The 14,507-nt window shown below is 36.2% G+C and overlaps 1 protein-coding gene across 3 annotated transcripts in view; it reads right to left on the minus strand.

Annotated features, from left to right (window-relative positions):
- Positions 1-14,507, minus strand: part of BCAR3 (BCAR3 adaptor protein, NSP family member) — an 81,388-nt gene that overhangs the window by 62,744 nt on the left and 4,137 nt on the right. For 2 of the 3 annotated variants that reach the window (XM_066555299.1, XM_066555297.1), the window contains exon 2: positions 680-794. In XM_066555299.1, the coding sequence (XP_066411396.1) occupies positions 680-766 (87 nt within the window). In that variant the 5' untranslated portion in view covers positions 767-794. Of the gene's footprint in view, positions 1-679; positions 795-8,237; positions 8,301-14,507 lie in introns of those variants that run through there. The other variant, XM_066555298.1, reaches the window with a different exon arrangement.

The raw sequence follows: 14,507 nt of genomic DNA on the forward strand, positions 1-14,507 counted from the left end.
CACAGAATTTCTAGCGTGAACCACTATTTCTGAAACTGTAATTTAAAAATCTTTCTTTCAAACTAAAACTGCTTCAAAAGCCTGACATTATTTGCTTTAGACTGAGTAATGGTCAAATTACTGAATGCCTCAATTTCTTAGGCCACTAGCTAATACTGTTTTAAAAGAAAAAAAACATTCTCACTTTTGGAGACCTTCAGTCATGCCTGAGAATGTAATATTCTTTCTCAAATGATAACTCATATGTAACTAATAACATGAAAGTAGAGAGTTGCATAATTCTTACTTCTAATTTATTCCTTTCTAGGTTTGCCCAAATGCAAAAGCTGGTACTAATGTTGAATTCACATATCACTAGAAATTATTTTTCAGCTTTGGCAACAGTGACAAAGGGTCCCACTGCTTTTCTCAGAGACTCAGTATCTTCCAAATCCCAAAATCATCCCCCAATAAAGACAACAAAGGACTACAAATGCAATATGCTTGCTCTTCAGACTTCAGCAAAAAGGTTGTGAGAAGGAACACAACTAAGATTGTTGAGAACTCCAGTACTGAACAGCAGATGCTTAGGGTAATGCAATAGAAACTTTTATAGGCACATTTTGGTTGGGTTTTTTTAAGTAGCTTTAAAGATCTTAACATTTTCTCAAGAATTTTATTGAAAAAGGACAATTCTTACCTCTATTCCATCATATTGTTCGAAGAGTGTGCAATATTCTGCAAGTCCAAGCTGGGCCAGCCAGTTAGAAATGGGTAGATACTTCATTATCTACTCCTTCCCAATGCCTATGACTCTGAAAAACAAAACCAAATTACAAATAACATTGCTTAGGAATGTTAAACTGAACTCAGAAAGCACTTCACAAATGCAAGTTCCACTATTATGGCCTTTTTTTGGCTGCATGGTAAGAGGTAGTTATCGGTGCATTAAGATTTTTACCTTTAATTCACTGTTTCACTGTAATCCTCATACAAGCAGGGAATGTTGAATACTATATTTTGTTTTGCTTTGCAGCTGAAATAATCTTTTAGATGAATCAACAGAGTCACTTGATACTGCAGTATCAATTAAAATACACTCAGCCTTTGTATTCAAAGAATGTTTCTCATACTCATTCAGTGACAATGTCATTCTTCTTACATGTGTGACACATGAAGACGACCTTAAATGAGGAGGAATGGCAAAAGGAACAATGCTTTCTGTAAGAATATGAAGGGTGTGAATGAAACTGCATTCTCTGTAAGACAGTCAAAATGACTAAGATTCTGTGGTGGGTGTTTGTCCAAGGTGGGAACATAGCTAAAGTCAACCTGTTACAGAAGATTTCTAAAGAGAAAAGCAACTGAAAGACTTTTACAGTTTGTTCTCATTATGCCATTTGAATTAGAGTTATCTGTAAATTAAAATATTTTTCATTACTTTTTTCCCCAGTTGCTAAGATGAAATAAAAGACAGACAGACATTAAGATGGGCATATGATGGACATCAGAAGATAAAAGACATAAAATACTCTCTTGCTATCACTGCTCCATGCAAGCAGTTATGCAAGATCTACACAGACAAATACTTAAGCTTCCAAGAATTGCTGCATTTCTGAAGACATGTCTATGTGCAAGTTTTAGCAAAGCCTAAATCAATTCAAGAACGCCCAATTCTACATCTGTAACTGGCGGGCTGAACATTTTTTGTCCGAACACTGATGCCAGAAGCAGGAAATGCTCATGTTCAGACACCTAGTGCATTGAATTGTATATTTTTGTTATGTTATTTCATTTTATTTTTAGTTGAAGATCCTTCTCTCATCTATACTTGAGAAGAAGTAGGTGCTCATTAGCTCTGGATAAACTGACTTTTCAGCTACAAACCATACATCCTAAGACATCTGCTTACTCTCAACGCACAAGGAGCTGCCCCAAAGGCTGACATGTTATGGTCAGCAAAGAGTCAGTGCTGCTTTCTGTGAAATGGGGAAAGCCATTTAGCATGTTCATAATTTTTGGAACCCTAGAAAAGCTTTGATGTCTTTCTTCTTTTTTTTTAAATAAAAATTGCAAACGTAAAAATACCATTCTGCAGAAATGTAGGCCACAGTAGCAGTATTAATTGTATCTGTGAACAATACATTTCTAGAAATGTTTTAAAAGCATTTCAGTTAGAACAGCAACAGTTAGCAATATACAAAATGTTTTGGAAGTCTGTGAATTTTACCTCAGTACTCAACCTTGGAAAAAAGTAAAAATGGTTGCGCTTCAGAGACACATACACAGTTACACTGTGGAAGCTGTAATTCTGGAATTTGTCACTTCATAGACTGTTGAAGAACAAAAATGCTAATTTGCAAGTCACATTATGAAATCCCTCTATTATCGATTGGAATACTGTGTTATATTATTTGCTTTATTGCAGATTTTTCATTATTGTGAAAGTATTGCAGGCTATGGGTAATGAGTATACATCTAAAGAACTGTGACATTCCAGTAACTAAGCATATTTTGTGGAGTAACATTGACCAGAAAATCTACACATTTAATTGACACACCACAAAAGAATTTCCTTGAGGAATGTGAAAGCCACAGTAAACATTCTTATGTGAGGCGAGGACAAGCTCAGCCACTGACATCTTTCATTTATGGCTTGCTTTAAACAGGTACTTTCAGATTGCAAGATCGTCAGCACGAAGGGCACATGATTCTCAGAGAGATAAAAGGAAAACCACAGCTGGTTGGCTAAAACATAAATAAAACCATGGACAAATACCTCTTTTCTGGTTCATACATTTTAAAGTAAGAGACTTCAAATTTGTTGTCATAAAAGACCCTTCTTCAAAACTGTTTAGCAACTTCAGTAAGAATGTATATTTTTAAGACTACATATTTTATATTTAATTCTGAATGCTTAGGATTCCATATTAGTACATAACAATTTTTAAATCTACAGTAATTGGTAGAAGTCATCACACTTATCATCCCAGAACAAAGAAAAATTTTGCACTAAGCATGAAAGGAATCCTAGAATTTCCGCAGAGCAGCATTCTCTTTAACAATACAGTGATAAACTGTGGCTATCTAATCTTACTTGGTCAGCTGCATTTGCTGTTATTAATTTATACCAAAAAACAACCCCCAAACCAACAAATAAATGCAAACCAAAATACCAATACCCCTGTTGTCCAAACCCCCATACAAAACAAAATTCATGCCCTTGTATGATAAGATACTAAGAAATACAAGATGCTTTACTTTCAAATACACTGCAATTACACCTTTGAATGGGATTATTTTTGTATTATTATGGCACACTTTTACATGCCATTAAGGTGTCTTTACTAACACCTTGGTAGACTTATCCTTTTTGTTTTAATGAAAAATTTGTTCCTACAGCTGAAGGAGAAAAAAGTTCCCTTTCTCTCACAAGGCAACTAATTGCCTTTCTGGTCTTTCTGCTAATGGTAGTTTTGGTGAATAAACTCAAATAACTCTTATTTAACCAAGATTACACTGTTCATTGGATGCAGAGTACAGCCTAGTGGTCAGGACTCAAGATCTATTCATAGCCTTATCAAGGTTAAGAGTAAAATGGAATTGCAAAACAAATTGTAAAATCCACTAAATATATCATTATGAGTTGTGGTTGTAGGCAGAGGGAGTTTCCTATTATTCTACTTTTACATTATTTATTTTTATCTCTGAAAATAGGATTAACTTTTCCTCAAGGCAAGTAATGGCAATATTTTTCAAGATGCAAAATATGATTATGAACACACTGGCAAAGTGTGTGGCAGATTTTGGGCATGTATTTTTCCCTATTAAGAAATTAATATCCTTCCTTTCCAGGGAAAGGAAGGGAAGAAAAATAAAAACGACAGCATGTACTGCAGAGAAATACAAGATCTCTGTTCTCTTTATCTATTCTAAAATTGTCAGTTCCTGTACATCTAAGGACCTGCAAAAAGAGATCATCATAGGTTTTGTCAGGTCACCAGATTTTTGGGATAGAACCACTAAGGCTACATGACTTGCTTCTATTTATCAGTTAGACTTCTGTTCAAGACTGAAGTTATTCTGGACTCCTTACATGGAAGGTCTTGCAGAACTGTCCACATAATTTATACCATTTCTGGGGTTTTCACATAAAAATAAACAATTTAAATCTCACCTAGGTTTGTATCATTCTATTTCTGAACACCACCTGTTCAGAGGCTTTTAGGAAATCAAGTTACTGCTAAAAGGTTATGAAATGAGCAATAATGGGAGATTCCTAGCACAGCTCTCTGATCTACTGAGCTGAACTTTTGCTTTCAGAGTGCTTTCCTGCATTGTCTCTCACAGGTGCAGTCATGCATATTGGGGCACACATGATGCAAATGCACAGAGAAAGGTGTTTTATATGTAGCTTTCGGATCCAGTTGTTCACACTCCAATGCTTGCACACTGATAAGTCATTGTTCTTTCCTCTATCACACTTTCCCATTAAAAAGATGCTGCTACTGATGTTGCCTTGTAATATTGCAGACACAAGGTAAGTAATATGTAATATCAGATTCTTACTTCAGCTATGGTTTTGTCAAATTAGCATCATTAATTTTTAAAAAGTGTGTATGACAAAGGTACCACGATTGAGTAACTCCAAATCACAATGTGATTATAGTAAGTATTCCAGGCACAGTAATTCATGCTCCTTTTTCAGTCTCCCTTTGGGATTCAGGCAGTACTATGACTCAAGCCACATATCATGGTATAATCCTGTCCCCAACAAAATTACTCATGTGAGTCAGCAGAGCCAGCAATTTAATCTCATCTGGAAAGTAATTTCCCTTATTGTGCCTTTTCTCTTTCAGCAAAATTGACTTGGACTGTATTTCCAAATTAAAACTATCCTCCTGCTGTGACAAAATAATTTATTAGTATAAATTGATTTACTGGACACTTGCCTAAGTAAGTTTGCTTAAGGCTTTTTTTTTTTGGCATGCTTTCCTAACTTGAATGAAAGGCCCATCAGTTTTGTTTTCAGATAGATTCTAATGTACTTCCACTTCAGATGTACCTTTATCTTTTTCTGTCATTAATGAAATCAACAAACCCTCTAAATTACAGCCTCAATAAATCTGACCTTTCCATGCAACATCATGCGCACTTCAGGTCCTGTGTTCTGGCACTGACTAATAACACTGAGCAAAGGTCTGTCCCCTTTGCTGATCACAACTATTTGTGCTTAACTAAGCAATTCATTCAGGAATATTGTATTGTGATGCATGTTCAAGTGGCAGGAATTTTCTGTCATTTTTGTGCCAGTTTCTGAATACTGTAGAATGAAAAATTTTAAAAATTTTAAAATTTGGAAGTGGTCATGAAGCTTGTGATGTCACATCTCAGAGATCTTACCACCATAATACAAAAAAACTACCTCTTCTTTTGCAGACCAGGTCATAATTCTATTTCTTCTCTCTCTTCTTTAAACAATTTGCCAAGTGTAAGACATGCTGTAAGTAGTACAGTTAATTTTTCAAAATGCAATACAGATTTACAATTTAAGACAGTAAATCTATGTGTTTTGGAAAAATCTCAAAAGATAACTGTTATATAAAAGGAATACTAAAGGCAGAGTGGGAAAGCTAGAAGGTATCAGTCAATGACCCCAAAGCTTGCCTCACCTCCACAGAAATGTTAAAATTTTATTGAGAAAAGTAACCTTCTCTGAGATTTGTTCCTACAGTAATGGTAATTTGCCATAATTTCAATGACACTTGTTCTAGCCAACTGCCTTAAATAAGTTTTGCAGTTAAGAATTGAACAAGGTTCTCCTAACCTAATAGAGCTGTAGGCTGGTAATGCACTTAGTAAAGTCTGTAATAAAGCCAAGTCCATCTTTTCTGCTAACAAAAAGGGAAGGGCAGCCCAAGATAGGGGAAGAGACAAAAGCAGCAGAAATACCTGAAAAGCAATCCACCAGCAGAACCAAAGTGTCAGACACTGATCAAACAAATACTGGTGCTGTGCACTGGTCAGTCCAAAGAAAGCACTTACTGGGCCAAAGACTGTGGCTAAAAGGGGACCAAAAATTCCTTCCTCTCTGTATTCACTGAAACAGAGCTTGATACATTGCACATAAACTGGATGACATCACAAGTAAATGATCTTCATTCTTTTTTTCAGATAGGAACAATATGCAAAACCTTGATGTTTTGGTTAACTCTGCATGAAAAGCAATTACTCATTATGTAATAATAAGTACAACCATATTCCAACTCTAGACTTATATGAAAAGACATCTTATAAGCAAAGAACTACCTAAGTAAGAAAGTTTCATAGATGGGAATGTGACCTATGTAGAAACTTTACGTACAGGGCATCAAGGGTGAAGAGGGAAAAAGCATAAGAACATAATGTAAAAAAAGGTTTATGGTCTTACAGTGGTGATGGTGTGACAAAATGAAGCAAAGAAATAAAATTATCAAAGTGGTACCCCTAATAAATCCCTGTTATAACATGTAGTAAATACACAAGAAAATCACAAAAGAAGATTTGAGAGAGACTTGACCTGGTAGAGGAAATTGCCCAGGAAGAGGGGCTGTTATTTCAAGTCAACTCAGGTGTCTTCTTTCCTTCACTATACATCCACAAAAAACCTTGTGCTGCCACAAAGCAAGCAATGGCAAGGAGTTGCTTATACAGCAAAAGTGAAAATTTGAGACATTAAGCAGCCAGTCAAATCCTGCTACAGGTTATGGACACCTCTGCAGTCTAGAACAGAGTCTGCATGCAAACATAAACCCTTTAATGTATGCTGGACTGCAAAATAAAGCAACTGAGACAGAGACTTCCTTACTTTGGCCAACTGTGTTCTGGGAGCAACTCCAGTAAAAAGATTGGTAATTCTCTAGGGAGTGGCAGCTCTGTCACTGTTGCTTTTTGATTTACTGCAAAACTCAGGGCCCTTGAACATGAGAAATGATAAAGCTGCATGGAAAATTTCAGTTCTGTTTTGTAACACCCAAGAGGTTTAAAATCTGAGGGTTTTTTTTTCCTTTCTCTAGAACAATCTGAAAGTCTTTTAAGCATACCAAGTTGATGTATTCTTAAACAGTCCCTTTCTCTCTTAATGAAAGGATAGGCTTGATGAAGGTCTCTATCTCTTTACCCAATGGGAGTCTATGCAGAAGCTGTATTGCTGAAAAGGGACCGAAACACACATTTTACTAGAATCATATTTCATGATTTGTTGAAAAGAGATGAGTACAGGAAAACAGTAACAGAAACAAGGCAAAACTGTACCACTAAATAGATCACTATCTTGCAACACTTCATTTGCAAACAGATCAAAACAAGCACTTAAATTCAAGCAGTGGCTCTATTACATTGAATTTAAAATACAAATGAAAGAATGTCCCACCAAAACTTCTAAACCACCACATTTCAAAGTCATAATCAGAATTTACAACATAAGTTTTAAACAAAAAAAAAATATTTAAAAAAACCCCTAAGACTCTGTACATATAAGATTTAACTTTTACTCTTCTTTCCTCTTTCTTGGAATTTCATTTCAAGCTTTTCCCCTAACTGTGACTACTAAAACATAATTTAAGACTCTGAAATTCTCAAAGTTCTATGGAAAATTTAAAATGAACTGTAATCTTTCAGAAATCCATTTAATTTTTGCCATAATGTAAATGAGAAACATAAGTTTGCTTGTAGGATACCATAAGCTGCAAGCTTTTTTCATATTTATATTGCCACCAATTAGAAATTTGTGTACTACAAGCTAGGTAGACATAGGTGAACTTTATAGGTTGTTTATAGTTACACTGTGAACTATCACATTTCCATCAAATGAGTTAAATTAAAGAACAAGTCTGATAATCTCATCGGGTAAGGATATGATGACAACTCCTCCTAGTGGAAGCACATCTGACACAACAAAATTCAGAAACATACAGATTTCCTAAGTATCATGCTAGGTTTTTGCTGGTACTAGCTAGCTCGGCACTTTTTCTACCCTTTACTTAATTAAACTAAATCTCATCCAACTTTTCAGTACAATAAAAAACCATATACGGGGTTTTAAGGAAGGTGAAAATAACTTCACTTTAAAGCTTGCTGTTACACTGGTGTAACACGGTTTCTACACATAACTGAGAATCAGATTTCAAATTAATCTAAAGCAATCTTTTACTGCAGGACTGTGTCACCACCATCTCTTAAAACTGTGGGTGAGACTGATGTGATGTAAAGTAACTTACATTTATGGTGAACAATGAAGCTCTGCTGATTTACTGCTGCTGGGAGTGCAGCTCGCCGTGGCTCCTTTTTGTTTCCTCTTTCACTCATACTTTGTTTCAACAGTGCCAGGAATGATTTCCATGTGAATGAGTTCCCTACACTTATCTGAATAGACTACTCTGTTCACCCAATTCCATCTCCAAGGCTCAGACTGTCACAGACATTACACATGCTGTTCAGCCAGAACCTAGAGGAGTGGTTTACCAGAATAGCTCAGAGCAGACAGAGCTATTAGGAATATGCAGTATCACGTAATATGCTGAACAGCTATCACTACTCTAATTCATTTCTTTTAGTCCCCGATTTGCTTCATGTTTCCTTGTTCAAGTTCTTTTAAGTCCAATATATTTTGGGTGAAATTTTGAGAAGTTGTTGTGAAGGATGTAAGGATATTACATTCTTTGAAAAGAAACCATTAGCATAAATATTGTTGGCAGTCTAGGCACTGAAGGGATACTTCTAACATGGATTTTTATGCCAAACCAGCATTTAGCAAATCTGTTGCAGACTACAGAGAAACAAATACAAAACATTACTCAACTTGTATATGCTGTTCTGGCCAATGTTTGTGTAAAGATAAATAGTCTACAAAGTACCCATCAGGAGTTAAATACATACTGACTCAGCAACTCAGCAACCACATAGCAGATTTTCATGCCAGACATCTCACAAAAAATGCCACAGACATCAAGCTACTTTATCTTTATGTCAGACTTCAAATCGGGTATTTTTACTTGGTGGGATGTCAATATTATCACCAGTAGCTTACAAGAACCAGCTAAGACAGTGGTTCATCATTCTTTATGTGCAGCTTATGGAAGGCATAGACTAACCACCTCGTTTATTTCCCTTACATACAGGAGCGTAACTTTCTCCATTTCATAACATCAACATAGTCTTAATTATTAAGCCGAAGTTCTAAAACAGAAGCAGCAGTTTTTCACACAATCTTATTCAATTGGGAACATGATGTCACTCATGTCCTGGGTAGCAAAAAGATAAATGAATTTAAAACATGGTCTATGCAGATAAAACAACAAATAAAAAACTATTTAAAACAAAGACAGACATAATCAAGATCTCTGAAAATTCTTACAGGATGAAGTACTAGCAGCTGTGGTAGTAAATATCCCTGTACACTTACGTTCTTACAACAATTCTATAAGCAAAAGTTCATCCTAGGAAGACACTTCTGGTCCATTCATGCAAATGTTCTTGCATTGCACACAGAATGCAGATGTGGCACAAAGCTGCTCCACAAGTACAAATTTGTTCAAACAATTCTGAAGTGTCACTTTGCTCTTGCAGATTTTAACAATACTTGGCCCATTGCATGGGCAGAATCCTATCTCTACAGCCTGATTAGTCATTGTACATTCTCCTGCCATTGGTGTAAAGTTAAAATGAATCTACTTTGTATGTTTTCTGATTCCCAGAAATGGCAAATGTTTGTGCTTAATGCAGGTGATATGACAGCAATCAGGTGATCAAGTATTAATGAACCCAGCACATCACCAGAAAAGACTAGTACAAATCTCCAAATACATTCAGTACAAGCAACTTAGCAGATCTTTTTGAAGGCTACAGCTAATTGTAACAGTATTTATGTGATCAGACTCAAATGAATAAATAGAACAAAGATAATCAAACACTTAAATAGAAAAGGTTGGTCACTACTGTCTAGTAAATCTTTTCTCTTTCTGCATATCTGTGTGGTCTTTTGTAGCTAGATGGGAGTTCATCCTACCTGCACAAGCAGTGTGTTAGTTCAGTGCTGAAATTGAGCCAGTACTCACTGTTGAAAAGACTCCACAGCTGCTTCTCAGCTTGAACAGCCAGAGCCTATAATGCACCCAACAGTAACAGACTGTAAATACATATGCCATATAATCAGAAATCTGATTAAAGCTAGCATGCTAAGCTCTCTGTGGGGAGAAGAGATGAAGAAAGAAGGAGTTTACATCTGTGATTCTATGCTAACATTTTACTGTGGACTGATCCAACTTCAACATTCTAGTCTTGCTCCTTTCAATTCCTCAGCCATATCAACCCAGAAGTTCCTCACCTCCATCGCACCAAATCTACCATTTGTGTGGTCAGATGCTAAACTGGATCCATGAAATGGTCCTGTTTTACTGAAAACACAAAATTGTGCCCCTGCACAGTGGATTTAAAAAAAAAAAAAGTGCAGATCCAGGACCATGGCCTGTCTCAAGTTCTATAACTCCTAATTACTGCAGTGGGTTTCCAAAATGTTTTATCATTTAATACATTCCTCTTCAGCTCTTCTACCCTTCAGAATAGGAAGGAAATAGTAGGACTGCCATATTTTTTAATAAGACTGCTCAGAGACACAGAACATCTGAAAAAAATCCACAATTAAAAAAAATATTCTTTTTATTTGTCTTCTGCTGTTTGAAACTTTATGGTTAACTTAGGTCTATCTTTCAAGAAATTCTATAAATTTGTGTTCTAGAAATAACACAGTTTATTTTTCTTTAAAGGCTGAGGTATTCACATGACTAATTAACTCTAGGATTTGAGTGCTTTCTAATCTACCAAAATTGATTTGTGATAAGAATCAAACTGGCAGCAGAAATAACAAAAAAATACATCACAGGTGTGTTTGCTAAATCATGATCAACAGACAAATGTGCTCTCAAGGTGTGCTTCATTCTGCACCCACATGGCAGTTTTTGCAGTGCAACAAAAGGAAGGACTATGGTGGCACTTCTCACATACCCCTGTGCTAAATCAATCTTCCTGGGTTAAGATACTGGTTTGAGCTAGCCAAGGTGATTTTGCATTGAAATTGATTAGAACAAAAAGCTGAGTTTATCTCAGCTTGGTTTCTCCTTTTCTGCAAGAGTTTAGTAGTCCTGAGCCCTTTTACTCTGCAAGCTGCCTTTGCTCTTGTGTATAAATATTCTTCCTGCTTGGCTGCTCTAAACTCCTGAAGTGTGTAGTTAACAACAGGATTTGTCTTCTCCTTCCTACTCTTTGCCTCTCACTTCTCCTCATTAGTCTGGTACTCCAAGCACAAAGTCATGCCTGGTACATTTTCCTATCTATTTATGCACTCATTCTTGTTGACTTTTATTTTACAACAAAGTGATAAGAACTGCTTAGGGGTTAGGAGCAGAACATAACATGCTAGTTGCTACCTCCAGGTTCAAAAAGCTGCATGATAAGCAATAAAAAAAAATAACTTTGAAATTAAAAATAATTTTAATTCAACACCCACAGAAAGTAAAATCACTTGCTGATGTGTTTCTTTTTAATCAACCCATAATTTAAAAGGAAAAGAAAAGTAGTGTATTTCCTGAGGATGATATAGAATATCACCTTAGAAATAGAAACCATAGAATCATTTGGTTGGCAAAGACCTTTAAGATAATCAAAATCAAATAAACAGGTTTATTAAAATAAACTATTGTATTCAATGAGAATGATTCTGTAAGATACTGGGCACAAAGCTGTAAAAAATGAAGTTTTAATATAATTTTTAATTTCAGAGAAAATTGATGTTTTCTCTGTTTTCTAAATTGAATGTCCTTGTATACACAGCAGTTAGACCTAGAATTCACAGTACTATGTAACTTGCACTGAGACAACTATCAATAAAAATGGCTAATTATCACTAAAATTTGGGCTAAAAATGGTAATACATGGGAAGCTGCCTTATGGAGAGCTCAGCCATAAAGGAAAAGATGGTCATAACCTCATTAACTTTCTTAGTAAGTCAATCTGTCTGTAAGAGTCAGACAGATCCTTTACTTACATGTGAATACATATGCAAAAAGACATAACTTGGTTTGTAGCACACCTTTGGACCCAAACAGTTAACAAGTTTAAATGTTAAAATACATGAGTTCCAGTTAGAGAAAAGTAGCAAGTCAGGAATTTCTTCGAATCATCTGAGCTTACATGCAAAAATGCTACTAGTAATATTTTTTTAAATGCAGGGCACGTCTCATAAACAAAGAGCTACTTCCTTTCCCTTTGAAGATATGGTATAGGCAGTGCCAGGAGTACTAGAGACAGATAAAAAGCACCACAGGTAGATAAAACAAAATGCTGAGCCAGTCTAAACTTGCAATGCCAATTCAAATTTGTTCAGAGTATTTTTGATTAATTTTGTGGTAGCAAGCCTAATTCCTTACCAAATCTGTCTACATACCAGTTTTATTGGTATTTCTGCAGATAGCACAAAGGATTTCTTTCCAGTCCCTTCCTGTTCCCTCCTACTCTGTGATGCAATGCTACTGCATCCAAAGCATGAAGTATCCTTAAATGGAGGCTGGATTCTACTGATTTCTCAGTCATCCCCACTGAGCTTTCCTTACCTGCTGACTTCTGTTCTGCAGAGCTCCTCCTAACATTGTGCTGTGCACTGACCCTCTTCCTCAGAAGCTCTCCAGCCTTGCCTCACCATATTCTGTAACAATCTGCTCCAAGAACAGCACAAGCGCAGAGACAGGATAATCCACCCTGCTGCAGTGTAGGACACCTTCCAGTAGAACTTTGGTTCTCAAGTGGTTAGAGGAGCCCAGCTGAGGTTCAGAGCAAAGCTGATTGCTTCTGCCAAGCCCTTAATTTGCAGCAATATCTGAACACCTGGTCAGTGACACAGGTGTATCTTAGTTTGGGTTAAAATCCTAATGCATTGCAGCTGAAGCACTGGGCTCCTACCTGTGGTATTACTTTGCCTTTGGTTGTGTTGGCTGTAATCCTGCAATTACCAGATAAACTCATCACAAATTTTATAGTGTATCACGTGCAACCTGAAAGGAGAGCTTCAGTGCTTTTAAGTGTTGGAGTTTAACTTATTAAATGTGTCCTCTGCCTGAAGCTTTAGGTATTCACATTAGAAGAGCAAAAGACAAAGATGGCTTAGTTACAACTCTCTGCAGAATTAACAGCAGCTCTTCCTTGATATATTTCCCTTCATTTAATACCCTACCTATTTCAAAGACATTCTTAGTGTTTACAATACAGAACTAAATCTGCATGCAAAAATAACACAGACTTGTGTTTTACATCAGCAGTTGTATTCCACAAAATGGAACTAAACCAGAACCAGCTCATCTCCTGTCCTGGAGGGCTTGCTCAATAGCAGGCTTTCCAAGCAAGCCTGCATTAGGCTTGCTGCAGAAAGAGAGTCTGATCCCTGCTGGAACAGGAGGGTAAGCAAGTTTCAAGACTGACAGCGTTGTACTGTAAAACCTGCACTTTATTAGCACATGTACCTATGTTAATTTTAAAAGTCACACTGACAAATCTAGACATTTGATGAAGGAAGTGCACCAATCTGTAACACAGTAGTCATTGTACTGAAATGTGTAGTTGAGAGAACTCTGTTAAAGTCTCTCAAGTACTTTAAGCTACAATATGAAGAAATATCCATACAATACTTAACATTATATGGAAATGTTCTGCTCTCAGTTCTAATGACATGGCTGGGCATGGATGTACAGGACTTGCACACAGAAAACAGTGGAACACCCATCAAGAGCACTGCATTTATTGATGGCCCCCAAACTTCATAAGCAAAGTAACATGATTAGTTTCCTAGACCATTTTTGCTAATGCTGATATTTTAAAATTTTATTGCAGTTTTTTTGAAGTTGTTCTCTCTCTTGGTATAACTAAACAACTCTATTTTATCCTGCTCCTCAAGTAGTCTTGTCCTTTAACTTTTCACTTTTACAGTTTCATGGACTCCACTTCTAGAGAATCCTTCTAATAGTATCGGTACTAATAAGAAAGGCACAGACAGCTAAACGTGAGGTGCAGTAAAGAGGAAGAAAAGTAGTGGCTAAAACCAGTCAGATGAAAAGACATCGAGAAATTTTGAAGTTGAATTGAGTAGGGAGAGTAAAGAGAATGCAGAACAGGAATCTTACAGAGACCAAAATAAATAGCTGAAAGCCTGCAGTAAAACATGATTAGAGAAAAAGCTGACACGTGAGAATGACTAAAATTTTCCTTGTTTGTTTTTTTTTCCTTACTGTTACATGAGCAATAGTGCAGTTTCACTAGTGGAAGAGTCTGTAAACATGTTAATAGCTCTAGAAGTAGATCAAGAGTTGCCTAGATAATAGGTTTCTATTTTCTAAGTACATAATTTTTTCTCCATTAATAGAAAAAAAAAATCCATAGTTGAATTGCATCAGTTGGTATGTTGTCTTCTGGCTGAATTCCTGTTAAGTGATGCTGTCCTCAAGGCA

This window comes from Molothrus aeneus, chromosome 9 (assembly GCF_037042795.1).
Source record: "Molothrus aeneus isolate 106 chromosome 9, BPBGC_Maene_1.0, whole genome shotgun sequence".
Taxonomy (NCBI): Eukaryota; Metazoa; Chordata; class Aves; order Passeriformes; family Icteridae; genus Molothrus; species Molothrus aeneus.